General features: G+C 46.6%; 1 protein-coding gene across 1 annotated transcript in view; it reads left to right on the forward strand.

Moving 5' to 3' along the window:
- SLC16A10 (solute carrier family 16 member 10) overlaps nt 1–27,283 on the forward strand; it is a 44,368-nt gene that overhangs the window by 2,933 nt on the left and 14,152 nt on the right. The window contains exons 2-6 of the mRNA XM_045294611.1: nt 92–168; nt 1,224–1,235; nt 3,940–4,084; nt 5,749–6,217; nt 24,615–24,758. Coding sequence (XP_045150546.1) covers nt 92–168; nt 1,224–1,235; nt 3,940–4,084; nt 5,749–6,217; nt 24,615–24,758 — 847 coding nt within the window. The remainder of the gene's footprint in view (nt 1–91; nt 169–1,223; nt 1,236–3,939; nt 4,085–5,748; nt 6,218–24,614; nt 24,759–27,283) is intronic.

The raw sequence follows: 27,283 nt of genomic DNA on the forward strand, positions 1-27,283 counted from the left end.
CTCTTCATGGGAACAGAGAGCCTCATCTTTCTCCCGGGTCATATGGTAGCTGTATGCTAAACTTCTAAAGAAATGGTTAAACTGTTTTCAGATTAGTTGTGCTGTTTTACATTCCTGCTAGCAGTATTTGTGATTTCCAGGTGCTGCACATCATTACCAACACACTCGGTATGACAAGTGGCCCTGTACCTGGAGACATTCTGATAGATTTGTGTGGTTTCATTGTGGTCTTGTTAGGTGCCATAGAGTTGGTGCCGACCCACCTCGACCCTGTGTCCAACAGAGTGAACCATGGCCCGGTCCTCACACCTGTTCCCGTGTTGGAGCCCCTTGTTGCAGTCACTGTGTCAGCCCCTCTTGTGGAGGGCCTTCCTCTTCCCCGCTGCCTTCTCCAGGCTCTGTCTTGCCATCTCCGACTCTGGTCGTTCCAAGACAGATTTGTTCGTCCTTTCAACATTCTTCTCCAGCACCACAACTCAAATGCCTTGATTCTTCTTTGGCCAGCCGTATTTAGTGTTCAACTGTCACATGCATATTTAAAATCAAATCAAGAAAAAAAATAAAACAAAGCTGATTTAAATCCATATAATTTAAAATGGAAGACCCTTCCTTTGGACCCAGTCATTAAGAATATCTCCTTTGTTTAGGGCCCGGAAGGCACCCTGGTGATACAATGGTTAACTTTCTGATGCTTAGCTGAAAGGGTGGTGGTTTGAATGCACCCAGGAGCTCCGTGGGAGAAAGGTCTCGACATGTACTCCTGACAACTTTACGGAACAATTCTAGTCTGTCACATAGTGTTGCTATAACTCCAAATTGGCTGGACAGCACCTCCTAACAGCAGCAACAACCAAGTGTCAGGATCTATCTCCCCTATGGAAGAATGAGAGACAGCCACACACTAGTCAGGAGGCTGTCGTGTCATTGGGTAGGTGTTGGGCTGCTAACTACAAGGCCAGCAGTTTGAACCCACCAGTCACTCCTCAGGATAAAGGTGAGGCTTTCTACACCAGTGAGGATGTACAGCCCCAGAAGCTCCACCTTGCCCTCCATGGTAGCTGGGAGTCTGAACCAAATGGATGGCAACGAGTGGGTTCCGTGCTAGTGAACTTCCAGAGCCCACGGGTGGATCATCTTCATTTTGTAAGGCCATCAAAGATTACTGAGCGCGTATGGTGTATGCCACATACTGAGATCTCAGTGCATTCTTTTTAATCCTGCAGATTCCTGGAAAGGTATGTGATCCACTTTTAAGATCAGAAACAAGCCTTGGTGGTGAAGTGACTTGCCAAAAGAACATTCTGTGGCTGTAGAGGTGGGGTACTCTGTGCTGTTGTCCAAGGCTCCTTGTGGGCTCTGTACCAAAGAGAGTTTTTGGAACCCAGTCATTACTGGGTTCCAAAGGTTATCTGCCATTTTAAATTCTGTTAGGTCCTGGTAGTTTATTGCTTGGCTTTAGAAGAATTTACAGACTCATTTCCTTGCCACGAAAATCTTTAAGAACACTTTGTTCTAATAATCCTGAATTCTGTGATGCTCACCTTCTCTGACACGATCACTGAAGACAAAGCGGGTGAATAAGCAAATGTGGTGAAGAAAGCAGATGGTGCCCAGCTATCAAAAGATACAGCATGTGGGGTCTTAAAGGCTTAAAGACGTGGCCATCTAGCTGAGAAGCAACAAAGTCAACATGGAAGAAGCACAGCAGCCTGTGTGATCACAAGCTGTTGATGAGATCAGATATCGGGCATCAAAGACCCAGAACAAAAAATCATATCGATGTGAATGCGGGGGAGGGCAGAGTGGAGACCCAAAACCTATCTGTAGACAATTGGACCTCCCCTTACAGAAGGGTCACAAGAAAGAGATGAGCCAGTCAGAGCACAGTGTAGCATTGATGAAACATACACCTTTCCTCTAGTTCTTTAATACTTCCTTCCCCCACTCTCATGACCCCAATTCTACCTTACAAATCTGGCTAGACCAGAGTATGTACACTGGTACAGATAAGAGCTCTCAACATAGGGAATCCAGAACAGATAAACCCCTCAGGACCAATAATGAGAGTAGTGATACCAGGAGGGGAAGGGGAAGGTAGGGGGAGAAAGGGGCAACCGATCACAATGATTGACATATAACCCCCTCCCTGGAGGACAGACAACAGAAAAGTAGATGAAGTGAGACAGCGGTCAGTGTAAGACATGAAAATATATATATAAATTATCAAGGGTTCATGAGGGAGGGATGAGCTGATACCAAGGGCTCAAGTAGAAAATAAAATGTTTTGAAAATGATGATAGCAACATATGTACAAATGTGCTTGACACAATGCATGGATTGTGATAAGAATCGTATGAGCACCCAATAAAATGGTTTAATAATTTAAAAAATTTTCCAGGGCTGGGGTCAGGCAAAAAAAAAAAAAAAGAAAGAAAGAAAGAAAATGATGATGGTAACATATGTACAAATATGCTTGACACAACAGATATATGAATGGATTGTGCTAAGAGCTGTAAGAGCCCACAATAAAATGATTTTTTAAAAATCTTGCTTTATACTTAATATTTGTTTCTCTTTTTTAGTTTTCTCCTGTTTGGTTTTTTGCATAAGTAGAGTAGGAAGTTATGACTTCTGATTCTCTTAATTGTGAAAAGTAACATTTTCTTAATTGTGAAAAGGGGAAACCTATCTTTTTTTTTTTTAGCCTAGGAACAAATTTAAAATGGGTCAAAAAGGAGCTCAAATGATAATGTGGTACATTTTAACCTAAGTGCATACATCTGCACCTATTCACTTTACAGTGACACTGTTTGATAGCAAGGCTATTCTCACCCCCAGTGTGTGGTCAGAGGGTACTCATCAGAGGCTTAATGCACTCAGAGACCTTGCTAATGGATTGTGGGCTTTCCAGTGTCATCCGTAACCATCTGTAAACTGAATGTTCAGAATTTAAGCTCTAATACAGTTTCCTCCTCCATATTTAGATTGTATTACTTATAACCCCTGGATCACACAGGCTGGTGTGCATTTTCCGCATAGCTGACTTAGCCGATACCTCACTTAGATGGCTGCTTATTTTAAGACAAGCTATTAAGGCCTCAGACGCTGTCCTTTCTGATAGCTGGGTACCATCTGATTTCTTCACCAGACTTTGCATGTAGAGCATCCATATTTTCAATGATCTCTTCATGAGGGTAGCACATGGATGGATGGTTTTATAAATAAACACCCAGTAGCTATTATCCAGGTCAACAAATCCAACCAAAAACATTCTGTCTCTGTGTGTATGTGTGCATGTGTGCTGTGCGTGTGAGAGAATGGGTCAGTATTCTGACACCAGTGGTTACCATCTCTTTGTACTTTGACTACCTATAGCATATCTCATATATACCATATGTACTCGTGTACAAGCCTAGTTTTTCAGCACATTTTTTATGCAGTTTTACTGGCAAAATTAGGTACCTCAGCTGATATTTGGGTCAGCTTATATTCGATTATGTGTAACTCCACCTCACTTCTCCTCAAAAGTCCAAAGCCATTATAAGTCAATTCTGACTTACAGTATAGCATTCCTGAGACTCTACATCTTTACAGGAACAGAATGCCTCGTTTTCTCCCTTGGAGCAGCTGGTACCAACTTTGTAGTTCTCAATCTACTGCCTAACCCACAGCACCACCAAGGTATAAATCAGTACCAACTTCTCAAGCTATTGATTAGACATATAATTGTTACGCTGCTTACAGTTAGTCAGTGCATTGGGCTGTGACTTAACTTTGTCACTCATTTTAGCATCAGCTTCCCCTGTATTTATCAGTCCTTGTTACTTTGTGTGTGTGAGCGTGCTGCGAAGTGTGTGTCCATGCCAAGATGGAGTAAGTTCAGTTGCCCTTTGCCATGTGCTGATGTCTTTCCCCCTTTCCTTTCTTTCTCCTTCGCAGCATTGGTAAGTTCTCTCTCCATGGGGATGATCTTCTTCTGCTGTCCAATAGTCAGCGTCTTCACAGACCTGTTCGGTTGTCGGAAAACAGCCGTGGTGGGCGCTGCCGTCGGATGCATTGGGCTCTTGTCCAGTTCTTTCGTAAGGTAAGGGCTTCCCCCCTCCCCATGTTGCTTTTAGCTATACAACTGTTGTGTACCTTGAAATGAAGCATTTCAGAAACTCCCCTTTTCACTGCTCACAACTGTGAGTAACAGAACTTCTAAACTGAACCATTGGCCAGAGCAGCACATCAGATTTTGATGACCTGAAAGCTTTTGTCTGCATCATTTGGATTTTAAATAGCTAAATTTATTTTTGATAGAAATTAGATCTTCTATCTTTAAAATACCTGATTTTTTTTTCTTCTAAAGTTTTTTTAAAGGAATAAAATTCTGCTTAGATAATTTGATTAAATCGCTTACCTTTAGTTCTCTTTTTAGCAGTAATAATTTAGCATTGTGTTATCGACTGTCTATCTCATCATGTGTTCTCTTTGATCTGAAGCTTCCAGGTACCCACTGTCAGTACCTGTGCTAAGTATCGTGGGAAAGTCTATTCAGAATGAGTGAAGTACTACCCTATATATCTGTACTGTGTTATGCTTTTATTTGCGGGGTGGGCATTTTGTTTCACTAAAGCATAACTAGTAGTTTGAAGGCAGACTGCATTTTAAAGTACTTTTCTCACCAATTGCCTGCTGCACAGCAGCTGCTTACTATGTGCTTGTTGAATGAAGAGTAAAGATGCAGCAAAAGGGGGGGTAAAATTGATCTGGGAAAACCCACGAATGGTTTTGGGGTCTGATTTGAAAATGGCGCATCAGTGGAGGCGGGGGGGCATCTCAGGCAGAGCTATCACAATGCCTTAATTTTATCAGATTCTAGGGTTCCTTCTGATTACTTTGGCACATTGCTATCCTAGCATTATTCTCCAAAATTTAATTATTAACTATCTTTATCTTCATTTCCAATAAATACTTTGCCTTTAATACTGACAAATGTTCTTTCGAATTGGACTTTTCCAAAGGAAAACAAAACAAAACCCTTCGGTTCACGTTTAACCTTGGACCCTAATTGATTCCAAGAAAGTCATGCCATGATTCTTCCCCTGGTGAGAGGCGTGCAGTTACGTCTGTTTGCTGAACTAGAAAGCTCTCCGTCCCTTCTTGTTCTTTGGAGGCAGGCATGGCCTGGAAGCTTACGAACTGGGGTCACTCATGAACTCACGTAGTTTAGTCTGCCCGCTACCAGAATATGATTTCTCGCTATCTTGCCCAACACCAAACGTAGCGCAATACAGGGCGAAGGTTGGTCCACAGCCCTTAGGCTAGCAGAAATTAGGTGCAGGTACTCCTCTGTGCAAATATTCCTGGCCTAACCTTGGGGAGAAAAGTCGTGTAGCTCTTTTTTTTTTCCTCCCTTGTTAAGAGACAGCTAAGTAGGCACCTGGGAAAACGCCAGTAGGATTAACATAGGTCAATAGTTCGATTATTTCTTCCAGTGCTGTCTGGGTTGCCTGGACTCCACAGGAAGGACCTGGGCAACTCGCTCTCTCTGGACTTCAGTGGTCAATTCTCACACATCCGAGGTGTTTTTTGTGATCCATTCCTATTACTTTCAGTGCTGCAGGCCTGGTTTATTAACCTCTCCCCTCAGTGTGCTGTGCAGAGAACGCTTTAACTAAAACCCACGTTTGCTCTAAGGTTTTGTCCTACCAAGCTCGTGACAAAGATAATGAAAGCTGCACTCCCCCTCTCATCCCTGCGCAGTTCCATCGAGCCTCTGTACCTCACCTACGGAATCATATTTGCCTGCGGCTGCTCCTTTGCCTACCAGCCCTCCTTGGTCATCTTGGGGCATTATTTCAAGAAGCGCCTTGGACTGGTCAACGGCATTGTCACCGCCGGCAGCAGTGTCTTCACCATCCTGCTGCCTTTCCTCCTGAGGGTGCTGACGGAGAGCTTGGGCCTCTTCAACACCATGAGGGTCCTCTGCATCTTCATGTTCGTGCTCTTCCTGGCTGGCTTCACTTACCGACCCCTGGGTGCCACGGACAAAGACAAAGACAGAGACTGTGGGACCAAAGGAGCCAACGGCTCCTCCCTCTTCTCCAGGAGAAAGTTCAGCCCGCCAAAAAAAGTCTTCAACTTCGCCATCTTCAAGGTGGCTGCTTACGCAGTGTGGGCAGTGGGAATACCGCTGGCACTTTTTGGATACTTTGTGCCTTACGTTCACTTGGTGAGTATGCGTCTTTACGGCTTGATGATCCCATGCAGACATGCTTCCTGGGAAAACAAGACAGATCATGGTGCAGTTGACCTCAAACATTATCCCGCTGATAATTTGGAGCCTCTTGGAATGAATGGTCTCTCAGGTGCTCGCTGGCACATCCATCGGCCATTAGACAGAGGATCCATTCCGTTGTGTGCTTTGGTATTTGAACATCTCCAAACAAACAAACATAGCTGTGGGGTTTTTTTGTTTTGTTTTGTTTTTTAAGACTGAAAGCCTTGGGACAAATACCACCAACACAAAAACTTTGCGTGACCTAGTCATCTGAATGAAGGACAAAGTAATGTGATGGTTTTGCCAGCGTAAGTTATTTTTCACCAAAAGCCTGCAGAAATTAGGTAGTTAGCAAAGCAGCCAGTGGCCTCCATACAAAGATGCTTTACATCTGCTTGTGGGAAACAGGAATTCTGTTGAGAAGCATGTTTGAGAAAAGATACAGGAATGCCCTGCAAGGGACTTTTCGCTAGGGTTTCATAGGGAGCTAGATTTCAAATGATCAAGCAGTTTATATTGTTTATTTCTGTTCCAGAGGGCAAATTTCAGCCTCTTTACATCCAAACAAGAATAAGCTGTATCTATAGTGTTTGCTCGTGGCGCCAAACTTGCTCAAACATTGTAATTCTGTCCCCTTTTCTTTTTTTGCGCCTGTGACTGGAAACATAGTTACAGTTCTACATAATTGATGAATGATAGAGAAAATGATACTAGCATAACTGTGTGTGTGTGTGAGAGAGGGAGGGGAGAGGGAAGGGATTGAAGGAAGGGTGGAATGGAGCAAAGAGTGGGTCTCTTCAAGCTTACAATCTACTATTCTTAGATATTTATGCAGTTTTTCTTTTAAGAGTTTTGGGGAAGGTTCATATCAGCAGTTCAGAAGCCAGTTCATCAACACTTTCTGGCTGTCTATGCTTAGTTGAAATAGGGATTAGACCAAGGAAACAGGAAGCCAAGTGGGAGGCAGGTCCTCAGTCTAAGAGTAACTCCGATCTCTCAGTTCTTCTTTCTTGTTGCCAGAGCAGTCGAGGAAGTGACTAGGAGGAGCAATGGCGAGCCGAGGGAAAGATTAAGTTTGGTACTCTTCTCAGCTACTTGGCATTTTCAGGAACCTGAGATACTTGGCAGCATAGTTGGTGTGTGTTGGGCTGCTATCCACACAGTGAAGCAGTTCAAAACCACCAGCCACTCCTCAGGAGAAAGATGAGGCTTTATATTCCCGTAAAGAGTTGAAGTCTCAGAAACCCCCAAAGGGCAGTGCTACCCTTTCCTATCGGTGGGGGTCACTATGAGTCAGGATTGATGTGATGTCATTGAGTTTTGTTTTATGTTTTTTGGTTGGAGATACTTGGTATAATGACTTCGTGTGAAATTCATGTAACAGACACAATATGTGGCCACATTTTGATCTAATAGTCATTTTCATATTTTCAGGAAGGCATACTTGAACTCTTAAGAAGCCTTTTGTTGTTGTTCGACGGTATAGTTAATATAGTGGAAGGATCAACTTCATTGACTGACTTCTTCTGTAAGTTCTGCAGTCAGGAGCATATTTATTATTCTCTCTGAAAATGAGTAGAAATATCTCCCCTTCCCCCTTTTTAATGCTGTTTGTATGGCCCGGTAAACACACCCAGATAAATCACTCTCTCGACTTTGCTGAGCTAGACATTTACCAAAGGACAACTTGTAGGTCACTGACTAGTTATTTCTGGTTATATATTTGGAATTTGTACATTCATTTTACACATACTAATTCATTTGGCCTTAAGCACCAACCTGGGAAGTCAGCAAAGTAAGTAGTATTGGCCCCTTCCTTACCTGGTGGCAAGCCTATGACAGCCTAACTTATTAGGAACAAATGGGGCTGCTGCTGGGGGTATTTCAGGATGTTTCATATATACAGTGAACCCTCGTTTATCGCGGTTAATTGGTTCTAGACCCTACTGTGATAAATGAAATTCCGCGAAGTAGGATTCCTTATTTGTAAATCAAATATTTTCGTAGTTAGAGCATAGAGAACATGAAAAAACACCCTTTAGTCACCATTACACTCGTATTACCCAATTTATTAAACGAAAAAGGGAAAATACAGTAAAACATTTTGGATGTTACAATTATCATTTATTATTTATTATATTATTTATGGCATCAAGCGTGTACAGTATGAGCCAATCAGTGGCAGTAATGACAGAGCATGCGCTGTTAGCAAAAACCGCGATAGAGTGAAGCCGCGGAAGTCGAAGCGTGAAGTGGCGAGGGTTCACTGTATTTCGCCTTTTTCTTATGGTAAATAAAATTTCCTAAATCCACTGCCCCATTGCTCTTGAGCTGATGGGATAAACAAGGCAAGTTTGTAGACACTACTGTAGCAGGAGGCTGTGTGCGGTCATTCATAAGAAGATCTGTTAGCTCCAGCAATGCAAGCTGTGCCTTTCTTCTGCTCACCCTCCTTCCAGGCATGTTTTCTTTGAAAAATATGGTAATGTTTTTATTTTTTATATTATTTATTGGAGTGCTTTTATTTTTTTATTATTATTATTTATCCAACTGCTAAGGAACTGAAAGCTACTTTGGAGAACAAGCGTAAGACATCTCAATGCCTTGAAGGCTTAAGTCTCTGCTACTTGGGTGCAGTTGAAGGTTTGAATTATGGACACTTAACTTGGACTTCATGAAACAGAACATCACTTTCCTTCTTCGGAAGGGTAAAGGTCTCTTGAACCCGACCAGAGACTGGTAGGTTGGTACCCCATTCCTGTTACGCTTCTATTGGATGGTGAAGGGGATACACAGATGTGGCATAGGGACCTAGCTGGAAGGCGCATGCACCCATGCTATTGAATGTAACGATGACACTGTTCAAAGTTTCCAGAGCAGTTGTTCGCAAGTTATCTTAGCCGACAATAGCTATGATAGACCACTCTCATCGTGTGGACGAAAAGACCAAGGCTTGGAGAGATTAAATAACTTGCCCATGGCCACAGGAAAAGTGACCTGTTGATAATGATGTTTGTACATCTTCCATGGAAGAGGCAGGATTGCCTAGTGCTTAAGAGAAAACATGGTGAAGGAGGCAGGTCTAGGTTTGAAACCTGGCTTTGGCTTTTGCTGGCAGCATAGCTGTGGGCAGCCTCTCTAATCACCAGCTTTCTGGGGTGTGAAACAGGGCTAATCCTAATGTTGCTGAATTGTTGTGAGCTGTAGGGCAGAATGTATGTCAAACATCTAGCCCAGCTCCTTACATAACAATGAGTGTTCTTTTAGTGACTGCAGTGTGGTTGCTGTCTGGAGGGCTCGAAGGGGGAGCTAGAGAAGGCTCAAAAGGGAAAGGTGGTTAGAAAAAGCATTGTAGCACTGAAATTGGGTCTTGGGCATCAGGTTTCATTTTTTTTAATGGCTCTGTGGTCGATGTGGAATGAATTGTTATGTTTCATTTTAAGGGGACAACTCTTCCAGATTGGTTAGATACACCTAGCGTCCCAAACAGTAAGAAGCTGCCTCAGGTTTAATGAATTGCACCCTGTACCTGAGGGTTAGGTTTTAAAGCGTTCTTTTCCATTTTTTCTTCACTGGACTTTCAGGAGCTTAATACTCCCTTGATTCCCCCTGTTTCCGGATCAATCACACTTTACCATGTATTTTGCTGATTCCTCTTTCTCTCTGACTTTTTGAGTATCAGAGTCCAGAGGCTTGCTCCTTTATCTCTTCCTCTTCTTTGTAGGTACGAATTCCTTCCCCTAGGTTCAAACTTCACATATGTATGTGCTGATGAGGCCATGTGTCTAGTTCTACCTGAGCTCCCCACTCGACTTAGATCGCCTCCTGCTGACTCCGTGACTCCAGACTTCCCTTGTCCAGTCCCACATTCCTCATCTCCTACCCCCACCTTGCTCGGCCCTAAGCCAGCTTCTCTCAGGAGATGGCAGTCCCAGCCTTTCAGCTGACTCCTCTTTCCATCTCTCTACACGGAGGATCTAGTTAGAGGTCCTGGTGGTTTTCCCTTCAGAAACACCCACTTCTCACTGTCCCCATTACTGACAGTTCAGCCCAGACCACCACTGTCCACTACAGTGGCCTCTGAACCAGACTCCCTGCTCCCTGCCCTGTCTCCTGTAGGCTTTTCTTAACACAGGCATGCTTTCCAAACGTAGGTCAATCTGTAGAAAGCTTTTCAATTGTTCCCCATTTCTCACAGTAAAAGTTGATGCCCCTACAAAACTTCACAAGGCCCTCCATGACCCGGTCCCTTTGACTTTTAGGATCTTACCTCTCTCCCGCCCCCTGCTCCTTCTGCCATACCCACGGGGCGGGGGTAGCTTTGTGCACCTTCTGACCAACTCAGCGGCAGTGAGTTTTGGTTTGGTCACTATTATAAGTATATGGAAGGAAGGAATAGGAACTCGAAGTGGCCATACTAGAGCAGGGCAGTCCATAGGTGACTGCCCTCCAGGGTAGCTGCTGAAAACCTCAAGGATACTCAGGTAATATGTGCAGAAGTAGGATGCAGGAGACATAGCGCGGGCATCAAAGTCCACATAGTTTCGAGACAGCACTGAACGGTCATGTCAGCCAGAGGATGACGCATGTTTGAGGAGACAGTGATGAGATGATTCCTCGTGGCACGGAACGCACCCTCCTTGGCAAGAGGATGATGCTCTCGTTTCCAAGGTTCTCCTGCCACCTTGAAAACCTGTTCTTTGATTCCAGAGCACCGGTGTGGGTCAAGCTGTCAACTTTAAGCTCCAGACTGCGTAGTTCTCTCTGAAGACAAAGGTGACTGAGTCATGCCTTACAATCTGTAATACACATGTTTATTACCCTGCCTTTGCGTTTTGTTTTTTTTAAGCACTGATAAGGTGTAAGTGTGCTGGGTTTGTGGCATGTGTGTAACTGTTCTCAAGAAAAACTTTGACCTGGTAGGAATGATCCCATTTATCTGCTGTTGTGATTACCGACATAATCTTTTTGAACCGCTTACAAGGCAAATCTGTGGACTCCAAGTCCAGTTGTATTTGGGAAAAAAACAAGTAGTAGTTTTACATGAGAAATGGAATTTGAGGCTAACAAGCCAATAAGTGGAGGCCATGCAGTACCTCACATGTTTTATGACTTGAGTAATGCCAGGTGCTGCTGTGGGCCCGGGCTGGCGTGGAGTTGGCAGGCTCACTGGGTGGGACCCCTCCATGCATACTGTGGTTGGGGCAGCTTGCTGCTCCCGGCCAGAGCTCAGGACGCTGAGCCAGGGAAATGGGAACGGCCTGTGTGCTTCCTCCTCCTTGGGGCTCCCACAGGCACGTCAGCAAACATTTATCAAGACTCTATGCTGGGCAAGCTTTTTCATGTAACCGTCACAAAGGGCGACTACAATAAATACCCCTGTATTTCTAACCCAGGAAACAACCCTGAGAAGCTGTACTTGTTCAGGTCGCCCATGCTGCTCAGTGTCACGATCTAAACACAGGGCTCAGATTCTTAGTCCCGTGTTGTTGTTAAATCGTTTTATGAAGGACTCTCGTTCCTTCTTCAGGTCACCCTCAGAAATGGGTGCTACTCACTTTCAACCTCGCTGGACTTACATCTTCCTGTTTTCTCAAAACTAAAGACAGAGATAGGCTGCTGTGAGGTAGATGAGAGGGAATCATGGGGCCTTATTTCCAGCCCCGGTACCCTTGCCTTTGCTCTCTGGTCTTGGAGTCTGTGCACATTGAGGCAGTGCAAGCTTCCCTCCTACCGCTTCTGAGAAGCAGGGCGTGGAACACATGTAGGTTTATGTTCGGTTCTGTTTTCTGCAACACAGACTGAGCAGTGCAAAACAAAAATGGGCAAATGGACAAAGTGAGGCAGATCTAGGCAACACTTCACCCACATAAATACTGTCACAGAACAATGGAAAAAGTAAAGGTCTTGAGTTCTGGAGCCACAGACAACCTTTGGGGCCACTGGTAGACTCTTTGAGTTTCCTGGGAAGGTCCCGACCTGTCCCAGACTCTGCCCCATCTCTCATCCTTGTTAATGTGTAAACTTCCCCTGATGGCTTTGTTTTGTTTAATCCTTAAATATCCTCAGGTGTTATTTGAGAAAATATAGTAGACTGTTGCGTGTTGAATAATCTTAAAATTCAAGTGTCATATTGTGTTAGGCTGGGTTGACTAGAGAAACAAATCCAGTGACACTTATATATGTGTAAGAGAGGGCTTTATATCAAGAAGTAATTTGCTTATACACACATTTGTCTTCAACCATTGTGTCTGGAAGGTGAGCATCATGGAATGCCAGTTTAACAGAACAAAGTATTCTTGCATTGAGAGAGTACTTGAGTGGAGGCCCAATGTCCATTTGCTACCTTAATACTAAACCTATAAATATATACACATAGATCTATTTTTCCATCGTCATATATAAATATATTTACAAATGTACATGCCTGTATTTAGACCTCTATAAATGCCCTTTATCTCCTAGTTCCTTCCTCTATTTCCTTTTACTTTCTTCTTGTCCCACTATCATGCTCAGCCTTGATTTGGGGTTCAGTAATTCCTCTCAGTTACATTGCCCTTGATCAATCCCTACCAGGCCTCTTACACCCTTCTTGCCACTGATTTTGGATCACTTGTTGTTCCTTTGTCCCTGGATTGGTTAACACCACTTCCTTTCCCCCACCTCCCCCTCTCCCATGTCCCCCGAGAGAAAGCTGATGGTGCCCGGCTATCAAATGATATAGCATCTTGGGTCTTAAAGGCTTGAAGGTAAACAAGCGGCCATCTAGCTCAGAATCAACAAAGCCCACATGGAAAAAGCACACCAGCCTGTATAGACTTGTGGCTTCTTGTAAACCCTGGTGTGGCTCTGAGGAACGGGCCTTTCAGCCTGGACGCCGCCCCTCGGGCCACGTGACTGCCAGGGCAAACCTGTTTACGAGACATGGAAGCAGAGGTGAGTGGACTGACTGGCTCATTGCACCTGACTGTGGGTTTTCTACATCCAGATCAGTAGGCACTGCCCTTTCATAGGAGACCCTGCACTTTCATTTGTAAGGCAGAGATATACACTTGCCAATTTTGACTGAGCTGCCAACAGGTGGGGGAGAAAAAGAGCTAGCTAGATGGATAGAATCAGGACAGAAACGGGAAAGCCAGGCCAAAAAAAGAGGGCAGTAACCGGGCCTCTGGGGGCTACCACACCAGACTGGGCAGCCTGTCTGCCCAGTGACGTGTTTGGCACTGGATTCTTTCTCAGGGAGCCTGCTTCCCCCTTGAACTTTATAACCTTCAGAGTTAGTGTCCACAAGAACTTCTCCAAAACAAAACACAAAATCTATACAACCGCTGTGGAAAACAATATGGCGCCACCTCACACAACATGGAATAGAAAGGCCAGGCAATCCAGCAATCCCTGTGCAGGGTACATACTCTAAAGAAGTACGAACCACAGCACATAACATGCACTCCCATGTACATCGCAGCCCTGTTCACGATAGCAAGATGGAAACAACTAAATGCCTACCAGAACCCACTAATAAACAATGAGGAAACCATGAGGCACCTCCGCACAGGAATGGCCCCGGAGACCATCAAGCTGAGTGACATTACTCAATCACAAAAGGACAAAGATTATATGAGACTACACTTATAAGTGAAAAAAATATATTTAAAAGAGAGGGAGAGAGAGAAAGGCATTCATACCAAAGGGCCCAGGCTTTGGAGGCTGCCAAGGGCGGGAGAAGAAAGGAGGGAAGAGAAAGTACCAGACTAGCTGGAGGATGGGCGCTGAGCTGGGTGAAGGAAAGGCAGTAACCCACCAGAGGGAGAATCATGGAGGAGTGGGGTAAAGGGTAAACGCTCGGGGATGCTGATGAGTAATTTAAACTGCTGACTACACAGTCGATGATCCAGCAACGCCACTCTCCTCCCAATGTACGATAAAAAAAAAGCATGCCCTCAAATGTGCAGAAGTCACGTGGCAAGTTAGTGCAGCAATCTAGTGTAGCCAGAACTTAACTCTCTTAGGAAGATCATGGCTTTTCAATAAAATAAGACATTTAAATGCCACCAAACAAAGCAAGTGCCACAGTAACTTAGGAGCTGAAAAGGAATGGTGGTAAAGATTCTTTCATTGTCTTGAGGCACAGAAGGGTTAAATTACTTAACCAGAGACACACAGAGTCATAGAAGAGGTACAACCAGGTATAACCTCCAGGAATATCCTTGGAAAACGAACCAGAATTTTTCCCGACATTCAATGTGTACATAATAGAATCTTGGTAGAAAGAAAACCGTTTAGCCAGACGTAACCCTAATCACTCACAGAGTTGACTGAGGAGTCTGGTCTGCCATTTGAAAAAAGAATCATTTTATTGGGGGCTCATACAACTCCAAACTTGTGAAAGATTTTGAATATGTCGGGGAGAAAGAAATCCACAGACATTTAAAACTAGCTATGATGTACCTTCAATTCCCTGTGGATGGAGAAGCAGCTGTTCCGTCCTTCTGTTAGGGCCTGGCGCTGCATGTTGTGCTCTGGTAAGTGTAGGGCGGCTAGTGAGGACGGTGGGTTTGTCTACAGCATCCTCCAGGAAGGCTCATGTGGAGCCATTTGAACATCTCAGGACCTCATGAAGAAACGGGGAGTAAGCTGGATACACCACAAGGGCAAGACAAGGGCAGTCTCCTCTTTGTCATCAGCCCCTCGCTTGTGTTTGGCACTCAATCGATGCTTTATGCTGGTTTCAGATTGAGTTTACAAACTGCCTGAATTACTAGCTTACCTTTTCACGGCCATGTTTCATTCAAATAGCTGGTTATGGTCGCCGAGTTAGTTCTTTCTCAGTGCTTTACTGTGTAACCTCTGAAGGTGAGAACAGGTTTATCTCTGTCTTGCAGGCAAAGAATTTAGGAGGCTTAAAAGACTTCTCAGGTCATATGTGTATGTAGTGGCAGGGGAATAAAATTTGTTTTATGCTTATCCAAACTAGTTTCGATATGTAGCAGCTGAAGATAATGGACTTGGATGGCAGGAGGTTCAGGGTCAGCCCCATGCCTTCCACCAGCTCCCAGCTTCTTGCAGAGGAGGGACGGCTGCTGAGGATGGACAGCCCAGCCAGCAGCCGAGCAGATGTCAGGGCCCCCCCACCTCTGTGCATGTGTCTGCAGAACTTAAAATGCTGCCATATATTGACGAGTGAATTTATGGATCATTATAATGCTTATGCTTAGAACACAAAAGTGCTCAGCAAAAACCAGTGTCCTTGTCCCTGCTTAACCATTGTATCCTTGGGAGCAAGAGAAAGCTTTCCACTTGGATAAAGAGTTGCAGTCTTGGAAACCCTGCCCTGTAGGGTCACTATGAGTCAGCATTGACTCGATGGCAGTGAGTTAGATGCGATTCCTTGTCCTGCTTCAGAAATAGCTCACTTTATACCCATACCCAGTGCTACCATCTAATGCTGTCAAGAACGAAGTTCACTTTTTTTTTAACCTATGGGGGGAGAAAATATTTATACACACACACACACACACACACACACACACACATACATACACACACACGGCTCAAAAAGATTCTCTTTGGAACTATAGAATGTTTTCAAAATTAGACTAGGCTTATTTAGACCCATCAGCCTTCTCAGGCCATCTTTTTCTCCCCTCTGGTAGCAGTCAGAGAATCTGTATTCTGGACGCTCTTTCCTCGTCTTGTTCAGTCCAGACTTTTCTCAATGTTTTCTCTGTGCCAGGTGTGCTTGTTGAAACCATGGAAACCCATCTGAATGAAATGGAGAGATTAGCCTTTTAAAAGAATAAACATAACAAGCCACCCATACCTCCTAGAGCCCTGTCAGGCCAGATGTGTGCTCTCTACCTGGTCCGTTGCTGAGGAGACAATAAGTACGTGTGCCACAAGTGCAGTCCCGGCAAAAAGAGCTGATGTTAGCCTTTTAAAACGCTGGCCAAGAGCCAGCCTCCAAGACCGATCCACAGGGAAGCTGTGTGTTCTCCCATCAAGCACACCACGACCAGTTGCATCTGCCGTCAGAGCAGATCCAATTTCATACCTAATGCTATGTCTTGACATTGCTCTAGTGCAGTGGTTCTCAACCTTCCTAATGCCACGACCCTTTAATATAGTTCTTCGTTGTGGTGACCCCCAAACCATAAAATTATTTTGGTTGCTACTTCACAACTGTAATTTGCTACTGTTATGAATCAGGTGACCCCTGTGAAAGGGTCATTAGACCCCCAAAGGGGTCACAACCCACAGGTTAAGAACTGCTGGTCTAGTGGGTGCCTATTTCTATTCATGGCCATTAAACCCTATTTCAGTAGTAGTTCATGTGAAGGACTTAACCTTCTGTGTACCCACCTCTGTGGAATTAGTGAATGCCTTCACCTCCCATGGCTCACTCAAGCACAACTTCCTAAGGGCATGCCTGCTATCTCAATTTATTGCCTCTTCTCTTCCCAGCCAAAACAAATAGCAACAACAGCAACATGGAGAAATTGCTTTTCTAAAAAGAAAATATCAAATCAAGCTCCCTCATTGAGAAGATTTCTGCTCGCCCTGCTCTGAAGCCAACCAGAGCAAAGCCTCTGCAGGCCGTCGCAGCCCTAGGGGCCAACAGCACTGCCCTGTTGGAGGGTCCCAAGGCTCTCACCATCGTGGAAGCAGACTGCGATTGCAAACCGCTGAGCCCTCGGGTAACAGCGGAGCCCTGCGGGCACTGCACAACCAGCACTCTTTGTGAAGGCAAAGGGTAGTGTGAGGTTGGGATTTGCAGCAAACTGAGATTATTCATTAACCACGGAGCAGGCTTTCTACTCCTTCCAAACCGACCTCTGCCTTTCAAAGGGACCAAGCTCTGTTCTTTGAATTTCCCTTAAAAAATACATGGTTAAGCAGGAAAAAAAAAAATTTTTTTTTGCATTGAGCAGAATGGTCTTTTAGAGTTTGGAGTAGCTCTTCAAATGTTTGGATGATATAATCCGAGAAATGACAGGGCATGTGAAAGAGGGGCAACCGCTGGAGGTGCACAGTTCCTGAGTGAATAACCAAACCCGCCCTCACGGAGGCCGTTCTGAAGCATGGAGCATGGAGACTGCCCGGTGGGGAGGAGAAAGCCTGGTCGTTCTCCAGCAGAGCGGCTGGGGGATTCAAATTTCTGACCTGTGGTCAGCAGCCCAACTCGCATGACCCACTGGGCCACCAGGGCTCCCGGAACGAATAACACATAAACAAAAATGCTCTGAATTCAGTCTTTCCTATGAGGAGCTGAGAAGCTACAGAAGTTAGTTGAAATTTCAGTCAGTGAAGATATTATATAATGTATATTATGTCTTTTTACGGGCGGGTTGCGCTCTGTAAAATTAAGGCGTCTGTTCCGCTAAGAAATGTATTCTTTTGGAGACGGTGGTGCCCAAGCAGGGGTGCCTGCGGCGTTTTAGTCTCGTGAGTGGCATCTAAAGAGGAGCGGCTCGGGGGCAGGGATGCAAGGACCTGTGGAGACTGGGTGACCGGAGTCTTTAGCTCCCAAAGATCACAGAACCTGCAGCCACGGGGGCTCCTCTACTTACGCAGATAACACAAGGAGGCTTCAAAAAGTTCGTGGAAAGGTGAATTGAGATCATGGAATTTTTTTTAATCATTTTATTGGGTGCTCCTACAATTCTGATCACAATCCATACTTACATCCATTGTGTCAAGCACATTTGTACATTTGCTGCCAATATCATTCTCAAAACATTTCCTTTCTACTTCAGCCCTTAGTATCAGTTCCTCATTTTTACTCTCCCCTCCCTCATGAACCCTTGATAATTCATAAATTATTATTATTTTGTCATGTTTTACATTGTCCAATGTCTCCCTTCACCCACCTTACTGTTGTCTGTCCCCCAGGGAGGGGGTTATATGTAGATCCTGTAATCGGTTCCCCCTTTCCAATCCACCCTCCCTCCACCCTCCCGGTATCGCCACTCTCACCACTGGTCCTGAGAGGTTCATCTGTCCTGGATTCCCTGTGTTTCCAATTCCTATCTGTACCAGTGTACAGCCTCTGGTCTAGTTGGATTTGTAAGGTAGAATTGGGATCATGATAGTGGTATGTGGGGGGAAGCATTAAAGAACTAGAGGAAAGTTGTATGTTTCATTGGTGCCATACTGCACCCTGACTGACTGGTCTCTCCAGGACCCTTCCATAAGGGGATGTCCAGTTGCCTACAGATGGACTTTAGGTCCCCAGTCTGCACTCCCCTTCATTCACAATGATATGATTTTGTTCTTTGTTGCCTGATACCTGATCCCATCGACACCTCGTGATCACACAGGCTGGTGTGCTTCTTCCATTTGGGCTTTGTTGCTTCTCAACTAAATGGCTGCTTGTTTATCTTCAAACCTTTAAGACCTCAGACACTATAGCTGGGCACCATCAGCTTTTTATAGCTGGGCACCATCAGCTTTCTTCACCACATTTGCTTATGCACCCACTTTATCTTTAGCGATCATGTCGGGAAGGTGAGCATCATGGAATGCCAGTTTAATAGAACAAAGTGCATTGAGGGAGTACTTGAGTAGAGGCCCAATGTCCATCTGCTACCTTAATACTAAACCTATAAATATATCCACATAGATCTATTTCCCCATCATCATATATAAATATATTCACATATGTACATGCCTGTATTTAGACCTCTATAAATGCCCTTTGCCTCCTAGTTCTTTCCTCTATTTACTTTTACTTTCCTCTTGTCCCACTATTATGCTTAGCCTTCATTTGGGTTTCAATAATTCCTCTCAGAATTACATTGTCCTTGATCAAGCCCTACCAAACCTCCTACACCCTCCTTGCCACTGATTTTGGATCCCTTGTTGTTCCCTTGTTCCTGGGTTTGTTAACACCCACTTCCTTTCCCCCACCTCCCCCTCTCCCATGTCCCGAGATCATGGAATTTTTGTACAAGCTTCTTGAAGTCTCCCATGTGTATATATTTTTCTTTGTTCTGCAAAGGCGGGTGCGGTTCTTTTAGTCCCACAGCCTGCGTGTCATCGTTGTGGTGAATTGAAATTGCTTCTGTATGGCTCTTCTATCCATTTCTAACTCCTACCAAATGATTGGGTGGGACCATGCAAATAAGGTATAAGGACCCTCACTTAGGGATGGGTCAACTTGGCCATTCCTCTGAGTGTAAGGGAGCCATCTCAGAAGCAGGGACAGAGACTCTCAGGGCCGTCAAGGAAGAGCAGCCAGCAGAGGAACGTGTACACCACCCCTGTTTAAGGAGGCAGAGAAATCAGAGGCCGCAGCATAGAGGGCATGAGACAGTAGGGGAGCCTCACCACTGATAGTATGAGACAGTGATATGGAGCAGCAGGTGGGCTTCCTGGCAGAGATCAAGGGACCACATGACTGAGAGGCTGAGGACCAGAGAGAGACGTGGCTGCTGGCTGAGGAGAGGGGCCACTGTGGACCGAAGACTATAACCTTAATGTTGTATGAGCTTGGCTTGTGGCAGTCTGCTAACTTCCCTAAGAAACCCCCACAGTCATGAAAATTGTCTGTGAGTTCTGTGTGGCCTTGGTAATGGATTATTGAACCCAGCAGAGGAGTGCCGAGAGAGGAGCGCTTGGTGTCAGAATAGGGTCAGGCAGGATGGGCAGCGGAGGCATGTCTGACCTCTGCCTGGGGGCAGTCATCCTGGGGCTGGGTGGGGTTGGATTCTCCTCCCTGCGGAAGGTCAGCTGTGGCCCCCATGCCCTTTCCCCACCAGGTTTCCTGACCTTAATAAGTCTCTCATCTGGTACTTGAGTTAGCTGTCCCTGCAAGTTTGCCTTCAGAAATAATCTTTCAGAGGCTCGTCAGCTGTTATTCTGTATCATTTTACTCCTGTGTACCAAAGCATTTGCATTGTATGTATGTAGTAAATTACAAAAAGACATTAAGCAGTGCAGATGCTGTGGAAAACCGTTTGGCAGTATTTCAAAAAATTTAGCTTAAGATTACTATACCAGCAGTTCCCCTCCTACGTATATTCCCGCAAGAACTGGAATAAGTGGTGGAAAAATATGCACCCCCAAAGACAAGAAGGAAACAGCATTTGTGCCTTAACAAACAAACACAACCCCAGAACAGGTGGCAGTGGCCGGGTGAATAACTTCGTCTGAGTAAACAACACTCTGTCATAAGTTGATGCTGACTCGGCAACCCCGTAGACAGGGTAGAACTGCCCCTGCGGGTTTCTGAGACTGGAATGCTTTCAGGAGTAGAAAGCGCCGCCTTTCTCCCAAGGAGCAGCTGGTGGTTTCAAACTGCTGGCCTTGAGTTAGCAGCCCAGTGTGCAACCAGTATGCCCCCAGGGCTTCTGGTGCACACTGACTGGGGCTGTTTGATCAGTGGTATCCGTGCTCTGCACGTGTGTGCCCCCGCCGGGATGTAAGGGTGCCTGTCAGCGAAATGACTCGGAGCCTCCTTCCACTAGGTATTCTTTTGGGAAAGCTGGGAAGCTCGAGTGTCTACAGGGCTCCCACTGTCGGCTTTCTTGCCATGGCCTTACACCGCGTAAGTCCCTTTGTGGCTTCGTCTCTGGGAGCTGGGGACTGACTCCGCTTGGGCTTTTGGTGGATGTGGCCCTCTGAGGCCTCCGGTGTCGGGCATGCAGCTCCCAGTGGGAGAGAAGCCCTGGGTGAGGTCAGTCTAGTGAGGTGACCTCAGGTTTCGGCTGCAGTCCCTGCCTCTCAACAGCCAGACGTGCCTCTAGGGCCTAGGCTGTAGTGATGGGAGAGGGCCCTCCCCTCAGCTGGCTGGTCAGAAACCGTGTCTTCCCTGGTGAGGAGAAACGAACCCCCTTTCCCATTTTCTTCTTCACTCCATCGACACAAATGAACAGTTATTTGGGGCTGTGGGGTTCTTTGTTTTCTTTGGATCACGAAACAGTAAACAGGTTTTCAAACAAAGCCAGGGAGGGCATCTGTGTGCCACAGAAGTGTCTGGACCGTTGGCAGAAACACCCCAGGAGCTAGCAGTGGTTGAGGGTGCCAGTCGGCAAGAGCATCACCTGCAGGCTGGACCCCTCTTAAGTGTTGAAGAACATCAGTCAGTGAAAGGCCAACTCCTGCCCTAAAGGGCATTCATTTTATATTCAGACAAATCTCTAAACAGCAGTCTGAAGAAAGTATTAGCCTCCATGTAAAGAGGGGCCAGACGTCGGCTGTGCCTGGGTTTCAAGGAGCGAGGTGATAGCATTCCCATGCCCTTCTCCACCAGCCGTCTGCCCGTAAGAACCCGGCATCTGGGCTTCCTGACCAACGGAAGGGCATGCTGGGCTCTGGGGGGATGGGGAGGGCAGGGCAGCCCAGGCTGCTAGCAGAGGGTCTGGGGGCCTCGTGGTCTGTGCTGCCTCAGCGAGCAAGGACCCCAGGACCCACAGGCCAGCCCCTCACCTCGTCAGACTTTGCCTCCCCACCACCAAATTCACTTACTCACTGATCCAAGACACTTCTCTCGTTTTACCGAGATTGATGGCCAGTTGAGGGTGGGGTGGGAGGAGGGTCCGAAGCCAAAGTTCTTGTCTAATTTAAATGACAACCTGACAACCATAATCACAACATTCATTGAAATAGTGCCCTGTATAGTTTAAAAACGAAATTTCCATTAAGCATAATTTAAATCTGCCACAGTAGTTTTAGCCCTCCTTCAAAAGCCCCAGCCCACTAGAACAGAGGCTTATTTCATCGTCTCCTTTTAAGGATTACGAAGCAGGTGAGAAACACCCCTAACAACGGGCACTGGCAGTGTGGCGAGCAGGTGTTCTTCGTTTCATGAAATGAATCACTTGTATGAATATTAAAGAATGTCTTACGCATATTGCAGATGCCACTTAAACGTGATAATAGATGCTTGTGAATGCTTCCCCAAGTGGATTAATGTATGAGTCTGAATTAAAATTCCAGACAAAAGCCAATGGAGACACATAATTGTATCCCACCTGTCTTAATTTAGTTAGTTTTCCCCACAGTTGCACTGGAATCCACCCTTGATGACTCTGTGGGCCTGTTCTTGGTGGGGAGATTTAAGGGTCTGCACACATAAACCAGTGTGAGGTCACCTTCATCAACAGCTAGCTAGTTTTTGCAGCCACAAGCGAGTTTCTTAGCCCAGATCCCTTCTGTAGGAATATCATGGGAGCCAAACATATAACTTTACTTTATTAACCTAGTATAACCAAAATGCGGTGTCTATAGTGATCTAATATAAGAAGTGATTTCTAGTGCCTCTTCCCACCGGGTTTTAAACTATGTTGTGTAGTTTACCCTTGCCGCGTGTCTCAGTGTGTTGTCACCACATTCCCAGTGCTCAGTAGCTCGCGGGTGGCTCTGTGCTGCCTGGCTGGACAGCACAAATGCTATTGTGGTGCGTTTAAAGGGATAGCGAAGGAGAAGTACAGTATCTAGCAAGAAGGCTTTAGATGCCAGAATAGGTGTTTGAACGGTACTCTGACAGCTATGGGAGGTTAAGCAGAGAAGTGACATCTTAGATTTTGAAAGTCATCTGATGGTCTCAGGCTTATAGTTTAGGAGTAGGGGCTCAATCAAGAAGGGTGGTGTTGTGTCCTGGTGAGCAGGGCTAAGAAGCACACTGACACCCTGGGGGGTATGGACAGAAGGAAGTATATCTGAGAAAGATGTTGGAACCATTTCCGGGGATTTGATGGGACTCCTGGGTGTGAGGAGAGGGAGAGGCGGGATCGAGGTTGTCTTCAGGTTTCTGCCTTGGGCAGTGGCCCCCCAGCACTGAGGTTGGTGGGGCACCTGGAATGACGTGGGTGTGGGTCGACCTTGAGGTATCTTCAGAACAGGCTGGTGGATGTACGGTTGATGTGGGAAGGGGTTTCTCGGAAAGGAACAGGTGGGAACAGCCTCTTAATAAAAGTGTGCATGGAGACTCTCAGCCATTAACAAGAGGCTATAAGGCTGGGCAGTCAAGGAAGACATCCCAGGGAGGTGAGGTTCCAACAGGATCTTACAGAAAGGGGTAGGACTTAGAAAGTCCAAGGAGCAAGAAGGGGCGGAGGCATGGTAGAGGTGAGAACATCACACTGCTTGGGGACACAGTGAGTGGTTAACCGTCCTGCCGACCCAGCAGGGATTAGGGCTGAGATCAAAGCTGGCCTAATGTAGTCGGCAGGTACCTTGTGTTGGGCTTGCGTAGGGTTGGATCCCACAGGGCTGTGAGTCTCAGTTAGGTGCCAATACCTCCACACATGGCTGACTTCTTAAAAGGGGGCTGGGTGGCAGGTTTGTCAGTGTTTGGCAGCCATCAGCCTAAGTGGAGTGGTAACTGCTCCCTTTCATAAGAATGTATGCCCTCTCTCCCCAGCCAGTCTGTTTTTCTTGGTTCTGTTCATTTGCCTGGGGCCTGCACACCTTTGTGGGAGTTTTTTTGCCTCTCAGCCAGGGATCGGTGTACGATCACAAAATGATAGGTAGGAACAGATTCTTGAGGACTTTGTATACCAAAGGAACCCTGGTGGGCTAGTGGGCTGTTAACAGCAAGGTCTGCAGGCACTCTGCGGGAGAAAGACAAAGCTTTCTACTCCTATAAAGAGTTCCAGTCTCAGAAACCCCAGCGGCAGTCCCCCCCTGTCCAGGAGGGTCACTGTGAGTGGGAATTGACTGGATGGGAGTCAGTTAGAGGGAGTTGAATAGCAAGCTAAGGGATGGGCAAGGTTGCATAAGGAATTGATGAAAATAACGTATTTTAGGAGGAGAGTTCTGAACCCACGGGAAAAATAGAAGGCAGTTATTAGTTTGGAAGGAGTGGAGAGAGAGATGATGGTGTCGGGGTATGCCAGTGTCCCGAATAAGTCAGTGGCAATCTAGAAGGAGAGGATACCAGCACTGCTGTTGCTGTCACCAAGAACGGTCGGGCCCATGACACTTGCTCACAAGCCCCAGGATGCAGGCTGCTGGAGGTAGGGAGCAGTTCAGTTCTTTAGACCTGCCTTTCAGGGGAGCTGGGGTCACGTGCCCAGCCCTTGGACGGCCTCAGTTTTGAGCTGGGAGGACAGGCTTGTGCTGTGTGTTCAAAGGGCTGTTGGCTTTGCCCTGATGGCTCAGGGTCTGCCGGGTGTACCCCTGGATTAACCACCGCCATCTCATTTCTTACACACATTCAGCCATGTGAAAAGTTTTCTTCACGGACGTTCATGTGAAAAGTGACAACAAAGCGTGCAAACATTTCAGCGTGGGTGAGGTGAGAGTTCCCAACATTGGGGAGACACGGAGGCATCTTTGGACAAAGCCTCAGAGCGCGGCAGCTTTCCCCGCAGTATTTAGTGTGGATTTCCCCCTCTCTGGCCTGCAGATGAAGTACGTGAAGGAAAAGTTTAAGGATGAAACCAATGAAGTGGTGCTTCTCATGTGCATTGGCATCACCTCTGGAGTCGGGCGGCTGCTATTCGGACGGATCGCAGACTATGTGCCTGGAGTGAAGAAGATTTACCTCCAGGTAGGTCTCAACCCCTCTTCCCGCCCCTGCCCCCAGACAACGTCTCCTTTTGCCCGCCGCTGGTGGCACGTACTTCACATTTGCTGAAGTTCTCCAGAAGAAAGGAGCAATGTTTCCGAGAATACACGTAATTTCTCCCCCAGGCCCTATCAGTACGGGCGAGGGCTGTGGGCGAGGCCAGCTGGCGGTCTCACAGCACCAAAGGCCCGTGCTGCTGCGCGTTTCCCCCAGGGCTCTGTCTGGGCCCGGGGCTCGGGGACATGTGCACATCCGTGCCGTTTGCGGTGCCCTGCCTACCAGGTTTGCGTGTGTGCGCTGAGCTGCTGTACTGCAACCCCCTTTCCCCCGAGTGCGGTGGGGTACACTGAAAGGACGCTCGTCCCCAGATCTCCACTGACACCCCCAAGCCAGGATGGAAGGGACGCCTCCATGCTACGTGTGTGCCCGGTTCTGCACCCCTAGGGGAGACAGATAAGCGGTGCAGTTGCACAGGGTGATAATGAGTGTTCCAGAAGGCTGCCCTGGAAACGTAAGGGCCAGTTTCCAGAGTCCCCATGAGGCTGTGTTCAGAGATGAGTGGCAGTTCAACAGATAAGCCGGAGGGGGTGTTCCAAGCAGAGAAAACCCCACATGGGTGCAAAGATAGGGAGGTGTGACATGTTCGTGAAACTAGGTTTGTCCAGAAAAAAAGGGAGAGGAGTTGACGAAGGACTGGGGTGGGGGTGAGGGGTGTTGAAGGCCCTTTATAAGCACAAAAGGATGGCCTCTACCCTAACGTACCATCAAGAAGGGTTTGAAGCCAGCTGTGTTTTATGTAGATGACTCCAGTAACTAAGAAGGGTGGGCTGGTGCGTGGGAGGCAAAGGTGCGGTCCATAGTTCCAAACTGCCCTACAGTGTAGGAGTTGTTTTCTATGAAATGCCCCGGAGGGAGAAAGCCTGGGTGGTGCTGAGCCTGGAGTGGAGGATGCCCCTGCGGGGCTGCGTGCAGTGGGTGGGTGACTAAGGACCTGCCAAGGCAATGGAAGGGGCGGGTGCCCGGCTGATGGGAGCATGACAGTGGTCAGCAGCGTCCGTAGCTGGTGATGGAGACTAAAATGTTTTCGTTGGATTTAGCAACAAAGAGCCCTGACAGAGGGTAGCTCCAGCGGAGTGGCAGGGGTGGGGGGAGTCAGGCCCAGAGGGTAGCTCCAGCGGAGGGGCAGGGGTGGGGGGGTCAGGCCCAGTTGGGTAAATGGAAATAGAGACAGCTTTGTCTTGAAGGCTACTGTGGAAGGAAGGTAGAGGAGAGCTGGCGGGAAACTTTGGGTTTGCGTGGTCAGCATTTCTACTCCTCTGAAAGGCAGAGGCAATGTCGGAGCCGAGCCTTGAAGGAGGTGGAGTTTGAGACAGGAGCCCGCCGGAAACGATTTCCATTAGTTGACTTGAGTAACTGCCACCATTTATTGGGCACGTACATGTGCCAGAAATGAACTGAGTGCTCTGTATGCATTATGTCACCATTTCTGTTAATAGATGTCTCACTGAGGCAGCGAGAAGCCACATTGTGTGTGTGTGTGTGTGTGTGTGTGTGTGTGATCTGTTTTGTGTAAAGAGCCAGGCAGACAGCCACAGGAAGGTCACCTGGATAGCAGGTACTCTAGGCAGCTGTTCGAGGATGACTTTTTAAGATGAATTTACTGTGTTATGATCCTTCCCCATTTATCTGTACCTCTCCTGGGTGTCCTGGCTCAGTGGTTAGCAGGCCATTTAGTCTTGTTCTCAAATGTCAAGGAGCCCTCTAGTGGTCATTCTTTGTATTACAGACTCAATTTCCTTTCGTTCATTCAAGAAATGCTGAGTACCTATGGTCTGGGTTTGTGTTCTGCCCTCTGCACCAGCCTAACCCTGATGAGATAATACAAACAAGACAGACGTGGCCTTAGCGTTCCAGGAGAGTGGTGTGGGAAGGAGTCAGAGAATTCCGAGGGGTGGGATTATATGGAGCCTCAATTGCCAAAGTGAAGAGCTATTAGTATACTGGACCATTGTTGAAGAATTTGGTAGTCTGATTTCACGTTTTAAAGTCACATCAGTTGCTCTGTGTGTAGAGGCTGGATGACAGGGACCAGGAGCAAGGATGCAAGAAGAGGTCCAGAGTTGGAGTGCGACAGGGCCTGCTAGATGCCGAGCTAACACGGCAGGTGGGGAACACACCGAATTCAAAGCTCAGCAGGAAGGGGGTCGCTGTGTGAAGGCTAGGTCCTGGTTTGGATTAGGAATTATTAAGCGTTCACTTATTGTCTGTAAAAGAAGAATGCGGTCATTAGCCGGGGGTTCTGGCCTGGAATTGGGAATGGCCTACTAACGCTGTCAGCGTGATTAGTAGGCCTGCATCTTCTTCATGGAAAATGTCAAAGAGCAGGGACTTGGGAGGAAGAGCCAAAGCCTGTGTATTCCTCAGGAGTCTTGAAATCCCTGGAATAAGCTGACTTTCCTCTGGAACAAGGTTGTCGGTAAAGCTTTACACTCCAGCACTTGGCTTAT

The sequence above is a fragment of the Echinops telfairi genome, unplaced genomic scaffold (assembly GCF_000313985.2).
Source record: "Echinops telfairi isolate 266 unplaced genomic scaffold, ASM31398v2 ScPeMD7_3533;HRSCAF=4204_0, whole genome shotgun sequence".
Lineage (NCBI taxonomy): Eukaryota > Metazoa > Chordata > Mammalia > Afrosoricida > Tenrecidae > Echinops > Echinops telfairi.